Below are 19,397 nucleotides of genomic sequence, written 5' to 3'. Positions count from 1 at the left end.
TAATTTCCAACAGAAATGTCTACAAACAAAAGGTTGTGGCAAGCCGGTGACTCTTGTATCATGTTCAGATGACATCACCGGATCCTGAGATTTTTCTGGCTGCTGTGGTCTCTTCCACCCACCCACCCTTTGGCTACTTCCTGGATTACTAATAGCCAGGAGCAGGGAATTTAATCATCCACTCTCTCCTGACAGTCCACTGGTATCATAATCCAAGAACAACAAAAGTATGATGTATAATCAGGCCGGTAAGAGGCGTGTATGGGGATCTTCAGTTGTGTTTCAGCGTTCTGAGGTAGGGGTGGTACCAGCGAGTGGCTCACTATAGAAGAAAGGGTGTACCGCAGCTCAAAATGAATTTCCTTCTCTTAGTCCTTGTCAGCACACTGTACTCTCAGGCTAATGACTACACAAATGGAAACAGATAATCATATCTGGCCTCTGAGAGAACATGCTATGCCTTTTACATTATGTATGATGCCAAGCTCAGGAAAAACCAAGAACCAGGCATTACAGCACAGCCAAACTTCATCACTACATAGCTTTGCCTCGTCATTCCCTTTGCCAAGCAAGCGTCACGGAGGGAAGACACATGGGAGGTTACCTGGCAAGACAATGCATGAGAACTTCAAAGTGCCACACCATAGATGACTGAGATGGTGAGAATAAATAACACTGCGTGCAGCTACACAGTGTCCCAGGGTGCTCCATTACCACAGAAGGAGATTCTAGTAAGTCACCACCATGAAATAACCAAGCCTCCCCTCTCCCAATAATAATTACTTGGCCAGCAAAACTATGTAACTCCTAGAGAAAAACCTTCAGGATAATGAAACAGAAAGGGGCTTTTTGGGGGAGAGGACCCAAAAGATAGAAAACTAAAGCAAATGCAAACAAATGAGATTATATGACACGGTTAAGGCCTGGGGGGGGGGGGGGCAAAGGGAACCATAAACACTTAGCCTACGAAACAGAAGATATCTGCAAACCATTCATCTGACAAGCAACAGCCATCTGCCATGTCTGGGGCCAAACGGTTAAACGGTCAAATGCTGGGGTTTAGTCGCCCAAGAAAACCCGGAGGAACTGTCTGTGTGTTTCTCAAACAAACGCAAATGCCCAATCAATACAAATGCCCAAAGCATTTGTTCAGCCCTTGTTGTCAGGGAAACGTAACGGGAAACTATAGTGACATGCCATCACCTCAGTGACAATGGCCGTCAGCAAAAAGAGAAACAAAATCAAACACGCTGGCATATATTTTGGGGGACTGGGGGAGGAATTCTTACACACTATTGGTAGAGGTATAAAAAAATATAGCATTATAGAAAACAGTACAGAAGTTCCTCCAAAGCAAGCAAACAAACAACAGAAACAGCTCTATCACACCATCCAGCAGTCTCTCTGCGTGTATATCCAAAGGAAATAAAATCAGCACATCAAAGAAGTACCTGCACCCCATATTTAACAAAGCACTTTATAAGAACCAAGATCTGGAGTCCACACGGGTTCCATACTGACAAAGAGATAAAGAAATGATGTGAGTATAAAATGCAATACCTTTCAGCCATAAAAATAAATGGATTCCTGTCCTTTGTGACAACGTGACTCGACCTTATACTGGGTGAAGTAAACCAGGCACAGAGAGTCAACTATCACATGTTCTCATATGGTCAGGTACAAAATACATTACACAGAAGGAGTAAGTTCCAGCGTTCTCCAGCCTTTCGGTGACTACAACTAACTCTAACATCGAATAGTGCAGGAGGTGTGTCCTGCACTTGGGTTCCTCTCTGTGTGTACGATGCACACACCTGCTACCAGCTGTGCTGGTTTCTAGATCTCCTGCACTTGGGCTGGACAGAGGCGCTTGAGGGTGCTGGGTGGCTGCCTCCTGGAGAGAGGCAGCAGAGATAGTCAAACAAGTATGAAATGAGAAATATGCCCAGCCCTGACTCTAGTATAGAGAATAACTCAGTGTACTCTGGTTCCAGTACTGCTTCTTCTGTGTTCAAGGAAATTCACAATGCAGGCAAGCTACCCAGCCCTGACCCCAGAGATGAAGCACACTTGCTTGTTTTGCTTTTACTAGTCACAGCACTTAAGTGAAAAATTTAAGAAAATCAAATAGGCTTGTCCTCTGGATATGGAAGGCACTGTTTGTATTTCTATAAAGAGGCTAAGGCAATGCCTCTAAGCAATGCTCTCCAGGATGCTGCCATATCACACATCTTCATTTAAAATTAATTCTTTAATGGGGCATCATCAGCTCCTTCCACATGAGGTGACCCCAGTTTGGTGTAGGGGGTTCAGGAAGGGAAAAATGTATAGTCACGTTGTCAAAAAGTTCCTAATAAAGCACGGGCAAATGTAACCAATGACTGTACACAGGGTCAAAACAGTACACACTGGGAAAGTGAGGGAGGGCAGGGAACAGCCTGGAAAAGCATTTTCTGCCAAATGGGTGTGCATGGAGACAGAATCCACTTGAGGCAGAGCCAGAGAGAGATCACATCCAAGGAAACAGGGCTGTAGTGAGGAATGAGGAAGTCGAAGCTTGCTGGTCAAGTGGTGGGGTGCGTTGTTGTGGTCAAGGTGATGCAAATAACAACGTCTCCATTTGGAGAAGCTGCCTTTTCACAATTGAAGGAATCCGTTCCCATTTCCCACAACCACTAAAGGAATCAGAAGGAGCTTCTCCCCCCAGAAGCAAGGGCAGGAACTCCAGGTAGCCAAGACCAATCAGATGGCTAATCTCTAGGATGTTGAAGGCTGAGGATGACCAGATACTCTGTAACAGAAATCTGAGCAGTCAGAGGCAGTGGCAGCAGGCAACCTAACCAGACCATTCTTGGGTATCCAACTCTGCTGCCTAATGCATCCTGAAACCCTTGGTTTCTAGCCTGTTAGTGGGTGCCGTGGGCTTGATCTCAAATGTCCTCCAAAGACTTATAATGATTAAAGGCTCTCAATATACAATTAGAAGTAACTGGAAGGGTACCAAGGTGAGACCTTGGCGTGTCTTTGCTGTCTTTAGTTTCCTGGCCACCAGATCAACGGTTATCCTTCCTCATGACAAGCCGCCATCAGCACAGACCCAAGGCAAGAGCTCCATCAATCAGGCCCTGAAACCTCTAACACTGTGAGTCAAAATAAGTCTTCATCCAGTGAGGTACATTCCTGTAATCCTCGAACCCAGGAAGGGAGGACAGGAGGATAGTGACTCAAGGCCTAGCATAGGCTACAGAGTAAAACCCTATTTCAAAACCAAATAGCAATTTTTTTTTTTAAAAAAAGTGTTTTCATAGAAGTTAATCACCTCAGGAATTTTGTTATAGTGACAGAAAACTAACACAGAGAATGCATGAATTATTCAAAATTTCCAACAATTATTTTGTTGACAAAAACAGAAACTCCATTCCACTTTTTGCCATTGGAAGGCTAGTGACTGGGGTGGTTACTATAACAATCAGAGTACCAATGCCAAGGTAAGGACACATAAAGAAAATATATTCCAGGACTAACGAGGAAGGTAAAGCGGGTAACCTTTCTTCGTGACCAATTAGAGGCAGAAGACAAAGGAAAGGACAGAGTTGGTGAGAACATCCAGGCTATAGTTTGGAATCCAAAAAAAGAAGGGTGTAGCATGCATAGGAAACACAGAAGGGAGATCAGACCTGTGCTGGCAGAAGGGGTGCAGTCATGGTAGACTTATTGAATGGAAGGTCCCCATTCAATGTTCAAAGCATAGTGTCCACTGGGAAGCCCATACACAGGTGGTTCTTAGGATGCAGGTAGGGCAGAGTCAGTTAAAGAGCTAGAAAAGAAAAAATGAGACCAAGGGATGGGGAAGTCCAAGGGACCAAGGAAGATGTTGGCCCCTAGTATTAAATACTGTTGTGTTTTGTTGGTGGTGGTGGTTTTAGTTGCATTTGTTTATGTGGTGTATGTGTGTGTGTGCCATGGGAGGTGTGTAAAGGTTGCAGAGGCCAAAGGACAACTTGTAGGAATTGGTTTTCTCCTTCCCCAGGGGATTTCCAGGGATTGAACTCAGGTCATCTGGCATGGTGGCGAGCACCTTTATTGCATGATCCATCTCACTGGCCTTTAAATTATTATTATTGTTATTGCTATGTTATTATTATTACTACTATCACTACTACTAATATTATTCCTTGCAGTTTTTGAAAAGGACAAAAGATATGAGCAGAGGGTTATGATAATTTTGACACTTTGGGGGAATGATGAACCAAAAAGACGAAAGACAAAAAAAAAAAAAAAAAAAATTCCATGAAACCAAACACAAAAGCGACCAGATTCCAGTCAGATAAGACAGCAGGGAAAGGGCATTTAACAGCCAGGTGTGTTGGTCTGTAACTTCAACCCCAGCACCTAGGAGGCTGAGACAGGAACACCACTGTGGGCTCCAGGCTGGCGTAGGCTACATAGCCAGATGATGTCTTGAAAATAAAAACAATCAGTATTTTTTTTTAAAAAAAGGTTCATTTTAAAGGTTAGGTAAGTGATACCTGAGGTTGGACAAAGCGATGAGAAGAAGCCTTATAGACGTCATCTGTTTACTCTATGGTGGTTGATGAGCACCTCTATGGCGCAGGTTCGAGAGAGAGCAGTGGAGAATAACAAAGACTCTCTTGCTCAGGAGCCTGCCCAGGAAGAAAGGTTAGCCAGTATGGTGTGTGTCAGCAAGGAAAGGGACAGGTGTTTTGAGAGAAGGAAACTGGGGGTCCTGGTTCAGACTGGGGGTGGGGGGCGGGGTGCTTGGATCAGAAAAGGCTTCTCCAAAGAGTATACCAAGAACAGAGCTCAGATAAAGAACAGGGCATCAGGGCAAAAAGAATAGCGGCAAATACTAGTACCCTAGAATGGGGAAGTGCCCTCTCATCGAAGCATGGAGGAGAAGTCATAAAAGACTGTGCAGGACCCCAAGATGGAAGGGTGTCATTCTGGAGTAGCAAAGACGCCCACTCCAAGGCTCGAGGATGACGGTGAGTGTGGCTGAAGGGGAGGCTGCCAGTCTACAAGCAGGAGGTTGTGTCATGGCCGCCATGTCTGTTGTGAAATAGCAGGACTGGTGAGTCAGGAGAGGCCTAGGTTAGGTGGTAAAGGGAAATGGCTGGTGCGGGCAACAGAGGAGAGAGCAGCACCCTCTTGCCAGCCAACCCTCCTTTCTCTCCCGAGTCCTCACAAAGTGATAATGGCTTTCACATTGCCACTCTAAAAATTCTGATTGATTCCCAAGGCAAGGGAGTCTTGGATCCTTCGGCACTTATGTCTAGATCATCCACAGTGATCTCAACCATCATTCATGTTTACCACTCTCAATTAAGCAATGTACTCAACAGGAAGCATCTAAATGCCAAATATGTGGTTATTAATTGTCTCCTCAGGAAGCCCATATCCACAGGAAACTGTTGACATCCTCTTTTCAAAGGCATTCTCCTCCTTAAAAAGAGTGGGCTCTTCCCATCCACTTTATGTCTCCTTATCTTAACTCTCCTTTTCATAAAGCAAGTTCTAGATTTTTCCCCCCTCACTTTAAGCCCAGTCACTTACTGACGAGCAGGCGAAATGAAAGCAGTTCTTTAGGAGGTTACTATAGACGGGAGCTCCCGCTGGCACAGAGTCAAGTGCATTCTAAGCCACGGGAGCCGAACAATCTCCCCAGTCATATGCGTCCACACTCATGCACATGCACAAATAAACTGGCCTCTAAGGACTTCTGCATCTGACCATGGTTTTTCCAGATTTAATTCCCCCCCCCCCCGAAAGTGAACTAGTCTCTTATTAGGGTTCAGATGGATGAATTAGAAGTATCTACCATTACAACAAATTAGACACAAAGAATCCAAGGGCAATTTCCTTGCAGCTCAGAGAGTTTGAAGGGCTCCTGCTGATCTCTCACCACACAGAATTGACAAGTGTGGCACCAGAGGAAAAGAACTCCACTGTAAGTGAAGGGAGATAGGAAAGATTGGAATCAGAGAGGATAAAGGAGTAAGAAAAGTGACTGGTGATAGACAGCAGGTACACACACACACACACACACACACACACACTAGCAGAAGCTTCAGTGAATCAGTCTGGTCAATAAGTTATTACTTTTGTTCACTTTTTCCTCAGACTTAGTCAAAAAGAAAAAGAAAAAAAAAATCTTACCCTACTATCAGTTTAAAATTAGAGCAGAAACAAATGTTTTGGGCTTCCTTTAAAATGCAGAGGGCAAAGCCTGCATGATAGATACACAGTTGCAGGCAAGGGCAGGTGAGGATCAAGCTAAAGATTACACTAGTTTCCACACAGCTTACAAACTCCCTAACAGAGCCAGCAAAGGAAGGGACACTGTGGATGTTGCTAGAGGGAGGTATAATACAGTTGACCTGGCCGTTTTTCATCCGATCCCCTCCCACCCCGCTCCTGCCCCTCCCCCCTTTCCTAAAAGGCCGGGAATAACAGGCCAGGAAGAAAATGCTAATCTAGGTGCTATGCAATTATAAAAAGTTCAAGGATGGTTTTCTCAGCTCCGCTCCGCTCCTACTTCTCTTTGACTACTTTTGACTTCGTGTAAATGGTGCAAAGACGGGAAGAGAAAGCACCCATCAGCACAAAGTTCTGTTGGTACAGAGGCCACTACAGGGAAACATCCCAGCTCCAAAAAGGCCCGCGGGAAGCTCAGACACAATCCTTCTGCTGTCATTTTTTCCACTGGCTGGCCTGTATTTCTATTAAACAAGCCCTTTTCAATGGACAGCTTCCCCCACGCCACAAAGCTAGGTACACGACCACACTGGAAAGCCTACATTGCAAAATGCAGAACTTCCCTCGTTCTGCCTTAGCTCTCTGACTGATCTGCAACTTAACAGACTCCCAAGAAACTACTTGAAAAGAAAGGGAGACTTCACAACCTTGAATAACCCCCCCCCCGACTAATTTTCCCCAGCTACCCCTAATCCCACCCCCATTTACAAGTGGACTTTTGTATACATCGAGTTGCAGGGAACAAAGTGCACAAACACTCACACACAAATAAACTCCCAAGCTAACACCAGCTATAATAGTGTTTTGGTTGGAGTTTGTCCAGCCCTGTCACCAGCTCTGTTAGGAGTAAATGAAACTCTTGCTTTTGCAAAGACAGAAAGGGACAAACTCTCCTGTTTCAAAGGACAAAAAAGCTCTCCTCACATCTTTCAGTCCCCCGGAAACTGCAGGTCTGGCATGAAAAATTTAAATAAATAAAAGGGAAAAAAAACCTAAGCATATTCCCCCAATAAAGATCTTTCACTTCTCTCCTCATTCTGCTTCCCCTTTTTAGCCGGAAATGTATGTCCCTTCCAATTCTTGTCACCCCTTTTCAAAGGGACCCTGACTCAGACTCTTCCTGGGAATCCAGCTTTGGGTTGTCCCCAGGCAGGCAGGCAGGCAGGCAGCCCATTCCAAACGTTTTGTATTCTCAACAGTCAAAGCCCGCTTTCTCCTTTCCAGAGAAATCTGAAAAGCAGCCTTGGTGGGCTGGCTTGGCTAGGTCTGATGCTGGCTCCCTTGCCCCTTAACTGCCTGGCTGGTGGGACAGAGTTGCCTACTCTCTAAAGTCCAGCCAGGCAGAGACAAAGTTCCCCACCGCTTGCTCCGAGCTCCCATCAGCTCCTGCTCCCGCCTTCCTCCACATTCCTGCGCTGAACTTGGCGGAGTCCAGCGGCTGGCGTACCTTCCCTGGGCTCCTCCGCTTCGGAGAGCATGCTGTCGGGGTGCACAGCCACAGGCGCCACCGCCACGGACATGGACGTGAGGCTGCGAGGCTCCTAGACGAGTGTGATGTGCGCGGGCGGGTGGGAGGAAGCCTCTGAGATCAGAACCTCCCGGGGCGGGCGAGCGGCTGCGGGAGGGATTTTCAGGGGAAAGTTCCGCAGGAGTGACGAATCGAATCGCGCGGGGCTGGGCTGCAGGAGTCCGCCCCCGAGGGGCCACTGCGGGTGGAGGCGACCGGGCAGGTGGGGCCCAGGGCAGGAAAGGTACCCTGGAGAGAACGAACGGCAGTGCGGGGCAGATGTGCAGGGGGGCAAGCACGCACTACATCTGGGGAGTGACATTTTTGACACTCACGGTCTTGGGTTTTTACACTCCCCAATTCTTGAAAACTCTTTTCGGATTGTTATTTTTCAGGCTAGTGATACAGATGCTGTGCTAGCTGCGTTTGGAGGGGGTCCTGGTCACAAAGCAAAACTTCACCAGCGCCAGGACCGGCCTCTAAGGAAAGTAGGGCAGGATAGGCAGAGGGCCTTTATGCATGGCTGGCTCTCTCTCTAACCAAGCTGCTAGGAGCTAAAGGCCTCTCTGGCTTTGGGAAATGCTGACAGGCAGGAGATAAAAGGGCAAAGGGCGGCAGGACCGAGACAACAGCAGCCATCCTGTCCTCTCCCCTCCCCTCCCCTTCCCCCCTCCCAACCTGGCTTCCACCTCTAGTTCAGAGGAAGTCATCTTAACTCTGGGGTGGCTACACCCGCTCCCACCAGCCTACCTGTCTCACAGAGATTGTTTTTACAGGGCCTTGTTTTAGCATCAACCCTAGAGTGAGGGGCTCCAAGTAAAATGCCTGAAAGGAAAACAGCCAATGGAAAGAAATCTCTGGCTGGAGAGTGTTACCTTCTCCTATAACTGAGAAAGGTTGCATTCTTTAAGAAATGTATTTTCCAGCTGCCTTTCTTTTCCTGATATCATTTTTATATGGAAAGGAGGGCAGAGTCCAGGCCTTGTGGTAAATTTAGTGAAAGGACTATGTAAACTGAGCAGGTTTTTTTGAGTCTTTAGATTTACTTCTACTATTTATTATTTATAGGACCTTAAGAAAAAAAAAAACCTCAAACATCCATTTGCTTATCTATAAAATGAAGACAAAAGCAATATGTGATTCACAGATTTGTCTGGTTATTACAGATGGCACTATAAACAAAGTGATTTGAAACTCTAAGTTCTGCACACGGGTCGTCACTAACTATTGCACCTCATTACAATAAACTTTGTAAAGTGTACTCTTGCTTTTTATTTTGGCATTTAGTTTGAACAGTATTGAAGCTATTCACAGGCAAGGGGGATGTTATAGATAGAGCTCTCTGGTCTGATATTAAATCAGTCACTACTGCTGAGTGATTCTAACATGCTTGAGACCCTACCAGGATTTTATCTCCAATTTATTGAAAGGGCAAGGTGAACCAAGACATAATAGCCAGAGGGAAGAAAGAAACATCTGGAAAAGATCAGTGCTGTAGAGCCTATGGGAACTGAGCATGGCTGGAAAAGAATGGCTGTATACCCTTCTGAAAATTACGGTTACCTTGCTCTCCTGGGCCCTGCATCCTAGTGCTGCTGAGATAGACAATCTATGCTCAGTAATCTTGTATTCATGGCGGACACAAAGGATGCGGATGCTTCGGAATTAAAAGAAGCGCTCCCTTGCCGCTGGCCCTTGGCCTTGCCTGTCCTTCGGAGGAATCAGTCTGCCCCTCCCTACCCTACAGCATCCTGCTTCACCTTCCCCCTTCCGCTGGCCAGATGTCCACAGATGTCCACCTGGGCCTCGGAGGAACCTCACCACAGCTGTCTGCTACACCAATGAGATGCCTTCTGCGACTCTATAGCTGGAGTGAAGAAGCAGCACCTTTTGAAGGTGAGGTGGTAATTATGCAAATCAAGACAGCCCAGCTTCCACATCCGTTGGCTCCAGGCAGAAGGTCTTCCTCTCTTCCTTCGGAAAGTGCCCCTTTATGTCATATTTATTAAATGTTCTTTCACAAATCTGAGTATGTGCAAACCTCCAAAGGTCTGTTACATAAAAGTCCTTTATACCCTGCTTGTTTTTACGTTGGTTCACAAAAAGTCCTTCAGCCCAGCCCAGGTTAGTCAAGGAGAACATGTGCTGAACGAACAGTTTAAAGGCCAAGACAGCAGCCTGGTAATCAACTTAGCATCCTGTTAACAGCCCTGCAGATCTTTGAACATTCACCAGGATCCTTGAGAAACCTCCAGAGAAACTTTTTTATTCAAATGCAGTCCAACAGTCACCTTGGGGAAGAATGTTCTGATGTAGTTCAAGAGCAACAATGCCCAGTTCATTAAAAAGACTGTACAGGACTCTATAGCTATTGGCATGACCTCATTGTCATGCGCCCAGGACAGGCAAAATGTTCTGTTTCATGACCATGACAACAGATAGTTAGTTCCCTACAGCTCTGGTAGCATTATACTTCTTCCAAGTGAATACTTAGTAGTGTTGATTTGTTGGGCTTTTATTCAAAGAGGGTTGGGCTAGCCAGTGACTAACACTCTAATACGCCACACAGTGATCTGCAACTGCCTATAAGACTATTCACTTTTTGTCTTTTGGAGATGAGAGTTCATGGATCCCATAGAGATATTTCTTTCTTTTTTTTTTTTTTTTTTTTTAAAGAAATGTGTCTTTTATTACTATTATTTGTATTACTATAAGTTACAATAAGTCTAAGTTCTCCTTACAGCCAATTTCCCATAAATATTAAATTACCAAAAGTAATGGTATTTTCTAAGTTTTCAAAATGATCCTTAGATTTTTGTATCATTTGGTAGAAAAATAAACCAGGCAACCACATTTATTAATTTAGGCAATGTTTCCCAATAAAAATGTAGAAATATTTAAATTACATAGTACAGTATACCAACATATAGTCAAACTCTACAATTACATACTCATAAAAAAACCTAAACATCATTCTCAGGATAGACGCTTCTGTACAGGATTTACACACATCTCACTACACACTGAGGTTTCAGTGCACTACGTTTAGAGGTTCTGCTCGGATGTTCCCCAAGTCGAGTGCAGAATCTGTCTCTTCATCTATTTCCCCAATGTCTGCTACATTACCACCCCTCACAATGTATAACCCCAACACCACTTGATCTACTCCCTGTGAAGAGCTGAACACCCACTCATGGCTTTCATCCAAAATCAAGTTAATGGTCTGGTCAAAACCTTTTAGTATTCCCACAATCATTCTGCCATCAGAAGTAATAACAGCCACAGTTCGGTTGATGTAGTTCTCCAAAGCAGACGTCACGCTGCTGGGCCCGGAGGTCCCGGGAATCTTGAGAGGACTCGGCAATGAGAAGACAAAACCGAGATATTTCTATATGGTCAAGGCTGACCTTGAACCCCTGATTCTCCCGATTTGACCCCCAATGTGCTGGGAGTAGAGAGGTTTACACCACCATGTCTAGTTTAGGTGGTGCTGGAGATTGAACACGGTGTTTCATGCATTCTAGGTAAGCCCTCTACCAGCGGAGCTAGCTCCTCAGTCCCCCATCTACCGTATGTTTAAGAAACAGTCCAGTGTCCTTACCTGAGCAGGAAGCTCAGAATTCATATTAACTATCCACTATAAATCACCTAATACGAAGTAGCAGCCAGATCGGCAACATTTCCCATCTAGAGAAGTGCATACATTGATGGCGCACACCTTTAATCCCAGCACTCGGGAGGCAGAGGCGGGCGGATTTCTGAGTTCGAGGCCAGCCTGGTCTACAAAGTGAGTTCTAGGACAGCCAGTATACAGAGAAACCCTGTCTCAAAACACACATACACACACACACACACACACACACACACACACACACACACACGGCGGGGACTTTGGCTTATGGCTCAGTGTCGGACTCCAACAACTTAAATCTTATGCTGGGTTCTGATCCCTTGATCTATTTCAAGGTGGGAGAATTCAAACACCACAAAGGTTCTGATGGTTTAATCCATTCATCCAAGCCTTACCTACTATTTACACAAGTCACATATAAGTGGGGCTTCTTTAGCTAGAGCTTCCTTCTCTAATGATGATAATTCTGGACCATGGATTAAATTAATTCCTTACAAGGCACCTGGCTCTATGAAAAATGTATTAATGCCAACCCAACTGAACTAAATCTTCGTAAGCTGACTAAATTTCATGCCACAGGACAAGTCTCTTAAGTTACATTCTAATGAAGCCATTTTTAAAGAAAAGAGGGGGTGGCTGCAAGCCTGGGCTTGGGGCTCACAGAGACCCGGGCGCTTCTGCAGAATAAAGTGGGTTAGAGAATTTGCAGTTCAGAAGGTTAGCAAGCAGAAGTGGGGAGAGCTGATGTGGCTACTCAGAAGCATCATGCTATCACATACCCCAGCAGACTCAAGGAGGGTCTGGCCATCAGACGTGCAGTGGAAAACATGCACGTCTGCCAACTGCTCCTGCACTGGCACCTACTGGCTATGGGAATAAGGGAATAAGGAAATAAAAACATGGGAATGAAGAAGTCAAAACTATTGATAGCATGACCAGAGCTTCTTATGGAGCTATCAATGGTTTTTATTTCTGCCCTGGGGTCGGGATGCAGGATCTGAACATGTAAAATTATAGGTCACAAAATAGCTGTTTACAGAATATTCAAATGGCCCTACTGTTTGACGCTGAGGCTGTCCTCAACTTGTTTTGTTTTGTTGTTTTGTTTTGTTTTTTCAAGACAGGGTTTCTCTGTATAGCCCTGGCTGTCCTGCAACTCACTTTGTACACCAGTCTGGCCTCAAACTCAGAAATCCGCCTGCCTCTGCCTCCCAAGTGCTGGGATTAAAGGCATGTGCTATCACTGCCTGGCTTGTCGTCAACTTTTCTATTACCTGTCTGCAAAGACTCCCATGGTCTGTGTACAAAACTGACCTTTGATTACCCTGTCCTGAAATATGGAAAAGATCTTCTTGGTCCCATGTCCTTGGGGCTGTGGACCTTCCATCCTCTGCCTTGGCATCCCATCAAATACCTTGCCATTCAATCCTCTAAAACATGGGGAAGCCTCATTGGGCATCCCTCAGCCCTCGCTGCCCAGGAGGCGGTGGGAAAGGGTATTTGTGTAACAGTGGAGGCTACTTATGTACTTTCCAACGAGGCTACGTGTGTGCTTCATATGACCTCATATGTTGATGTGTTGACGAGTAGAGGGGTATGGTTAGGAAGTTAGAACAGAAGGACCTAAATCAAGAAAGGCCACGGAAGTGTGGAAGTGAGAAGAAAAGGGGGCACTGGCCACCAGATTTTTGGAGTGTGTAGCTATGGGTAAATTCCATTCAGATTTTCAATGACAGTTCCAGCAAATCTTACATAATCATTCATGTGCTGGGTGTGAGCAGATAGTTCTGAGGGAGGAGGAAGAGGCAATGACACGGAGGTGCGCGCTGGCAGGCAGACAGCGATGCATCTGGCACACACTTGTTTCCTAGGATTCCACTGTTTGTTTCTGTTTCTCTCCTAAGAAATCACCCTTGCTACAAAGCTTCCAGTAGATGCATGCACCAGGTTGGAAAATGTCTGAAGGTTTCCTGAGCCCCTGATCCTCTTTCTAGAACATGCATCGAGAATTCCTTTTGTTTGTTTTCTCTTTGGAAGCAGCGTTAGAATTGCTGGAGTTTATTAGGAGACCTTTAACAGGATTTCAGTGTGGGCATTAGATTTAGGTTTGTAGGAGAAGGGCAGTATATACACACTCAGGAAATAGGCCTGGCTTCTCCAGAGAAAATGACACCAGTGTCTTCCACAATAGGTGACATGTGTGACTCAGTGGCTTCAGAAGTTATACTCTTCATAGGGTTTTAAGGATATTTTTCTCTCCTTGTTTTTCCTTCCTGTATGGTGTGAGAGAGACCAAGTGATGGAACCATGGTTGTTCTCTGAGGTGCAGTGGACAGGGCAAGCCTCAGAGGAGTGGCATTAAACTGCCAGGTCACATGACTCTGCCATTTCACCATAGGCCTGAAGGAATACCAGCTCTTTGCAGGCATTCTCCACGGTAGATTCTGTTATGTCAAAACTCTTGACTCTTGGTTGTTGAGGGAATTCAACTACACTCAAAAGTTGAGGGGCCCCTTTCTCTTTCTGTGTCCTTTAAATTTCCTCTGACTTTCTATCTTGCCTCAATTTACCTCTCTGTCATTTTGTTTAGTCTTAGGGGTTGATGATGGCTGAAGACTCAACTTTCTGAAACTTCTTTATTGCTAAACAGGAAAGGAGAGTCTGTGTGTGCAGGGATCAAAAGTCTGGATCTATCTGCGAGGGCCTCAGCTTCTTGGAGATGGAGGATCTTCGCTCAACGGGAAACTAGCAGAGGGACACTGCTAGCTCAGGTTTTATTTAAAGTCACCCCTTGGCCTCACCATGGCTACTTTAAAGATATGTAACTAAACAGAGGAGGGGGTTCTATGACTTGTCAAGTCACTGACTGAGGAGCAATGGACTCCAGACCACAGTGTATGGAGGCTAAGCCTACTTCCTGTCTCCTGCCTTCAGGTCCTTGCTTTCTACCCAGTTGCTCATATAAAAGCCAGTCCCCTCTTCACAGAGGAATACCTCAAAGATTGCTACACTGGAAGGTCACCAAAGAGCTTACAGCTGGCTGTCATTCCAGCACAGACTGCTCTAATCCCTGTTCACATGCTGAGATCACCGATTCAAATTAAAGCCATTCCATTCTTGACATTTAATGCTTTAAATAAGCTATAAATTTAATAGTGTCTATTTATTCAGCTACACGAGACCACAAATGTGTTGGATTTTTTTTTTTTAATTAAAAATTCAATTGGGTCCCCAACCAAGCTTCCTTGTATATAAAACAACCAGAATTAAGGGGTAAAAAGACTCAATTTGAGTTTTTTGTCCTTCTTACAGACAGACAGCAGAGCCCGTGCTGGTTAAGCCTTGCTTGTGTTGAAAGGGATCTCCTCTATCCCCTGTCTTTAAAAGAATTTCCTCTAGAAACAGTCAAGTTGCTAAGCCTCAGTTTGTACATCTGTAAAATGGGGAAGATGCCACTTAACAGTCACGGTGATAAAAACAAGCAAGGAAGCTGGCTGGGTACACAAACTATAGCGTGCCCCTTATCTCTTTCCCCGTGTATTTTCATGAACGAGGCCAGACTGGTTTGGGCTGTTGAGGAATGTCTTTTTGGAACCCTACATGGTGACCCAGATTGATGTGGCAAAGCTGTAGATAGCAAACATACCAGGGCTGGAGTCCTTCCTATGCCCAGGTAAGTGGGGTCAAATGGAAGACAGCCCCATTTCTTTCTAGTTAGAAAGTTCCTCTTTCTAAAGAGCTGGAATTGAAGCTTAAAAACTGGAAAATGACTCCCCTTCTAGCCAGTGCCCCTTCCTCCTCGCTCTGACAAAATAAGTTTGCAATGAGATGAGGATAGACTTATGGCTGAGTTTTCTTTAGGAGCAGCCTCAGACAGACCCCCTCACACTTGCGTAGCTGCACGCAATCTGAGATGCTTAAGCAACTCCCCAGTGCTGATGGCCCGCGCACATCTGTGATTGATTACTGAAAAGCATTCAGAAGCCAGAGGCTCTGCTTGGACCCCCAGTGACCATCTCTTCTCTCTACCTTGTGTTCACTTCCAGGGGGCTACAGAACTAAGCCAAGACAGGCTGAGTAAGGAGTCCCGGCTGACTGCATCCAGCAGAGGTGTGTGTGTGTGTGTGTGTGTGTGTGTGTGTGTGTGTTGTATTTTTGTTTTGTTCTGATTTGCAAGTTTCTGAATAAAATTCAAAATCCCAAAGTCATGCTCCACATGTGAAAAGCTGAACTCAGGCTCCGTCTGAGATCTGTTTGGCAATTGAAGCTACGTCCAGTTGTCATATCCTGATTCTTTCATGTCAGCTTTTGGACAAGAACAGAACCTACGAGGTTTTGACCGTGTGCCAGGTGGTCACAGTCTAAGAGACAGGAGAGGCTCGTGGAGAGGCTCCGGGAGGGATGGGCTTTCCAGGCGCAGTGGCCAAGCTGACACTGGACAGACAAACTCAGCAGGCGGTAAAATGTGAGCTGATGCAGAACTTATCCAAACAGGGTCCGGGGCAAGAGGAGAGGTTCCTTTTCTGCTGTGGATCAGGAGGGGTTCCACTTGAATAGGTCAGGTTCTGAAACCGGTTTATTTGGACAGTCCCTAAAGAGGAGCTATAGAAATATGTGTCAGTTACACCTCAGAGTATGGGGTCTGTGTTCTGACAAACCTCCACCTGAGTTGTGTACAGGCTATAGAATGTGATATCAAACCCATGAACTTTGTAGAAAAAAAAAAAGTAAAAAATCATTAACTTTCTCAATTTTAAACTACTGAATTCAGCAAAGTCCCCTTGCACTGCATTTAATTTTTTTCAATTTCAGCTATGTGTGATCGAATGCAAATAATAATGACAGTTCCTGGAGCACTGTCCACCCTGATTTTATCTTGGAAGACATGACAATGCAGAGCTGGGATTTTGTCCCTCTCCCGACCCCTCTCTGCACCTCTGCCTGGCCTTTGACCCTGCTAGCCCTTGTACAAGAGATGTGAATGCTACATCCAAGACTATGTAGTTTTTGAAAAATTGATAGACATGCTAGACTGATGGATCAGGAGTAAACAGTGATTGCCACTGAGACCTGGGGCTGCCATGGTGGACGGAGAGAACTGACTCTCCCTCAAACTGTCCTCTGACACCCTCACACATGCATACACGCACGGAAGTAAATGTGAAATGGAGAAAGAATGACCATAAAAACATTGAGAGAGGATTAACTGTACATTCCCATGTAGCATCCTTTGATGTTACAGTACACTGTATGTTGATCTATGAAAGACACTTGGAGTCCCTCATCCTTGTCAACATTTTCATTTCTCTGTATTAAAAACAATCAGAATAATAATAAAAAAAGAATATTCAGAATTTTCTTCTCTAGTCATTTTGAGGTATCCATCTCCCCGTAGCAAACGTTTCTAAGAGGGAGGCAGCTATAGTTGATTCCAAAGACATCACAACTTGTTCCCATGCTAGAAGCAACACTCAGTCCATAACTCTTAGAAACGTTGAGGGTCGGGATACTAGTCTGAAGTGACTTCCTAGGAGGTCTTCAAAATTAATATTGATTATGCAATTTTTACTGTATATGACTCTAATTCACACCTAACGACATCAGCACCTTAGGCTCTCATTAATTATAATGGTGTGGCTTCAAGTTGCTGATAGGGACTCACAACTGCAGTTCTGAGGCGTTTACACTGGGTGCTACCATAAACTCACAAGGGACCATGGCATAATACAGACTGGGGACAGGGGGAGGAAGAGAATAACATCTAACCCCTTGCGCAATGCACAATGCATGAGCTCTGCTCAGGCTGGCCACAGTTTAATGTCACATTGTGTCTGTGTGATGACATCATTTCTTTCCAAAGAAATGTGATAAACACAAGATTTCAGCTGATGGAAACACAGAACAGGAAATTGGGGTTACAGGACCCTATCTGATCTCAGGGTTGAAGAAGCTGTGAGGTGGCTCATGACAGACGATCTCACTTCACATTCTAAGCCTGTTCTTCATTACCTGCCATGAGATAACGCAGGGGCCTTTCTTCAGCCATTCTTCTACCGCTGACAGACGTCTATGTTTATTTGGGACAGCACCGATGACATTGTATAGAAAGAAGTTCCCTTCCAGGTCGTGGTACTTGCTTTTTGTGGGTGCCTTAGGCATCTAGCTAACTAGTGCAGACACTTCATCAGCTGGCACTGGCTGTGCACTTGACTGATTGGTACAAACTGGCCTTGGAGAGTCCCTTCTGGCATCCAATTCAGGTAATAGGCAAATGTCCCAAGTGAGAAGACCCCCCTTATGAACAGCAGTCCTCAGCAGCTTAGAGGGCAAATTTCCAGCAAGTTCTACCCGAACAACAAACACCCAAGTGACATCACTGCCACCCAGTGAGCCAATATCTAGAGTGGAGAAAGCTGCTCTTTCCTGTTCAGTAGCAAGCTCTGTATTTCCTATCAGCCAGTCCCCATCAGAGTTAGTCTGTCTGTCTGTCTGTCTGTCTGTCTCTGTCTCTCTCTCTCTCTCTGTCTCTCTGTCTCTCTCTCTTTCCAAGGCAGGGTTTCTCTGTGTAGCCCTGGCTGTCCTAGAACTCACTCTGTAGACCAGGCTGGCCTTAAACTCAGAAATCCGCCTGCCTGCTTCTGCCTCCTGGGTGCTGGGATTAAAGGCTTGGGCCACCACTGCCCTGCTTAATCTTTCTTTCTTTCTTTTTTTTTGGGGGGGGGTGGGGGTGGGGCAAGGTTTCTCTGTATAGCCCTGGCTGTCCTGGAACTCACTCTGTAGACCAGGCTGGCCTTGAACTCAGAAATCTGCCTGCTCTGCCTCCCAAGTGTTGGGATCAAAGGTGTGTGCACCACCACTGCCCAGCTTAATATTTCTTTTTAACACATTGGACCTTTTTATTCCCATGTTTATAATTATGGTGAAATACACATGACAAAAATTATCACTGCAACCACTAAAAATGTATAGATTGGTGACATTAAGTACATTCACATTTTAATTTTTCAACTTAAGTATATTATTTCTTCATAGGATGACAAAGTTCTTCACATATAAATACTTATGAAACATCCACTCCAGCAGGCATTGTCAGGGGCCACCCTTGATCGGTTTTTGAACATCTTGACTTTCTTCCTACTTAACATCCATTCCCCCCACGCCCTGCCCCACCATTTGGGCAACAGCGGCTAGAAGTCTAATGGTGATCATACATGTTACTTACTCTGTCTCCCTTTATTTCCAATTTCAGAGGCCAGTCATAATGTTTCCCGGGTGGCCCTTTCTCCTGTATTCTTGCACTGAGCAGTCAAGTCATCCTACCCAGTTATAGCGCTTATAATGTTTAAAGTGGGTTTCTCCCAACAGCATGGGCTGAAAACCCAAATACCCCCCCAAAGATACAATACCTACCATAGACCTGCACCCCTCGAAGTGACACAGATAAGCTGGGCTGCAGGTGAGACACCACTCCCAGGGGGCCAGCCAGTGTCTTCATCTCTCCCCCAGATAAAGGCAATAGCAATGTAAGAAAGCCTGCAAAGTGTCCCTGGGGACAAATTCACGAGCATGTGTCTACAGGCTCACTGACATGACTGGGTTAAAAAGTAGTCATACAGGGCTGGAGAGATGGCTCAGTGGTTGAGAGCACCGACTGCTCTTCCAGAGATCCTGAGTCCAATTCCCAGCAACCACATGGTGGCTCCCAACTGTCTGTAATGAGATCTGATGCTCTCTTCTGGTGTGTCTGAAGATAGCTACAGTGTACTCATAAAACAAACAAACAAATAAATAAATAAATCTTAAAAAAAAAAAAGAATCATACGGAAACTTTTGACATTTGTTTCCATTAACTGGAAATTACTTACAAGAACCCTGTGCAGTCCCACTTTGGGGACAGCTGCTGCCAGGTTCACTTTTCTTCCTGCAGCTACATCCTCTTTTGACCTCTCTCAAAGCCAGTCTCAGGCCTCTCCTTTTCAACGA

At 45.3% G+C, this 19,397-nt stretch overlaps 1 protein-coding gene, 1 long non-coding RNA gene and 1 pseudogene across 4 annotated transcripts in view; 1 reads left to right on the top strand and 2 right to left on the bottom strand.

Moving 5' to 3' along the window:
* The window catches only part of Tnfaip8 (TNF alpha induced protein 8), a 112,777-nt gene that overhangs the window by 29,148 nt on the left and 64,232 nt on the right, over window positions 1-19,397 (bottom strand). The window contains exon 1 of one of the 2 annotated variants that reach the window (XM_021214762.1): window positions 7,724-7,964. The exons of the other annotated variant lie outside the window; for it this stretch is intronic. Coding sequence (XP_021070421.1) covers window positions 7,724-7,796 — 73 coding nt within the window. The 5' untranslated portion in view covers window positions 7,797-7,964. Of the gene's footprint in view, window positions 1-7,723; window positions 7,965-19,397 lie in introns of those variants that run through there. 2 annotated transcript variants of the gene reach the window in all.
* Window positions 7,733-9,040, top strand: LOC115065518. Its single transcript, XR_003845301.1, has 3 exons — window positions 7,733-7,825; window positions 8,179-8,679; window positions 8,852-9,040. It is a non-coding gene; the product is annotated as an uncharacterized LOC115065518 (long non-coding RNA).
* On the bottom strand, window positions 10,746-17,573 carry LOC110332948 (annotated as a pseudogene). Its single transcript, XR_002381054.2, has 2 exons — window positions 17,424-17,573; window positions 10,746-11,129 (listed from the first exon to the last, which is right to left on the bottom strand). The product of XR_002381054.2 is annotated as a U6 snRNA-associated Sm-like protein LSm8 pseudogene (transcript).

Source organism: Mus pahari, chromosome 15 (assembly GCF_900095145.1).
Source record: "Mus pahari chromosome 15, PAHARI_EIJ_v1.1, whole genome shotgun sequence".
Classification (NCBI taxonomy): domain Eukaryota; kingdom Metazoa; phylum Chordata; class Mammalia; order Rodentia; family Muridae; genus Mus; species Mus pahari.
The sequence above is the reverse complement of the archived record's forward strand: the minus strand, read 5'-3'. Positions and strand labels throughout refer to the sequence as shown.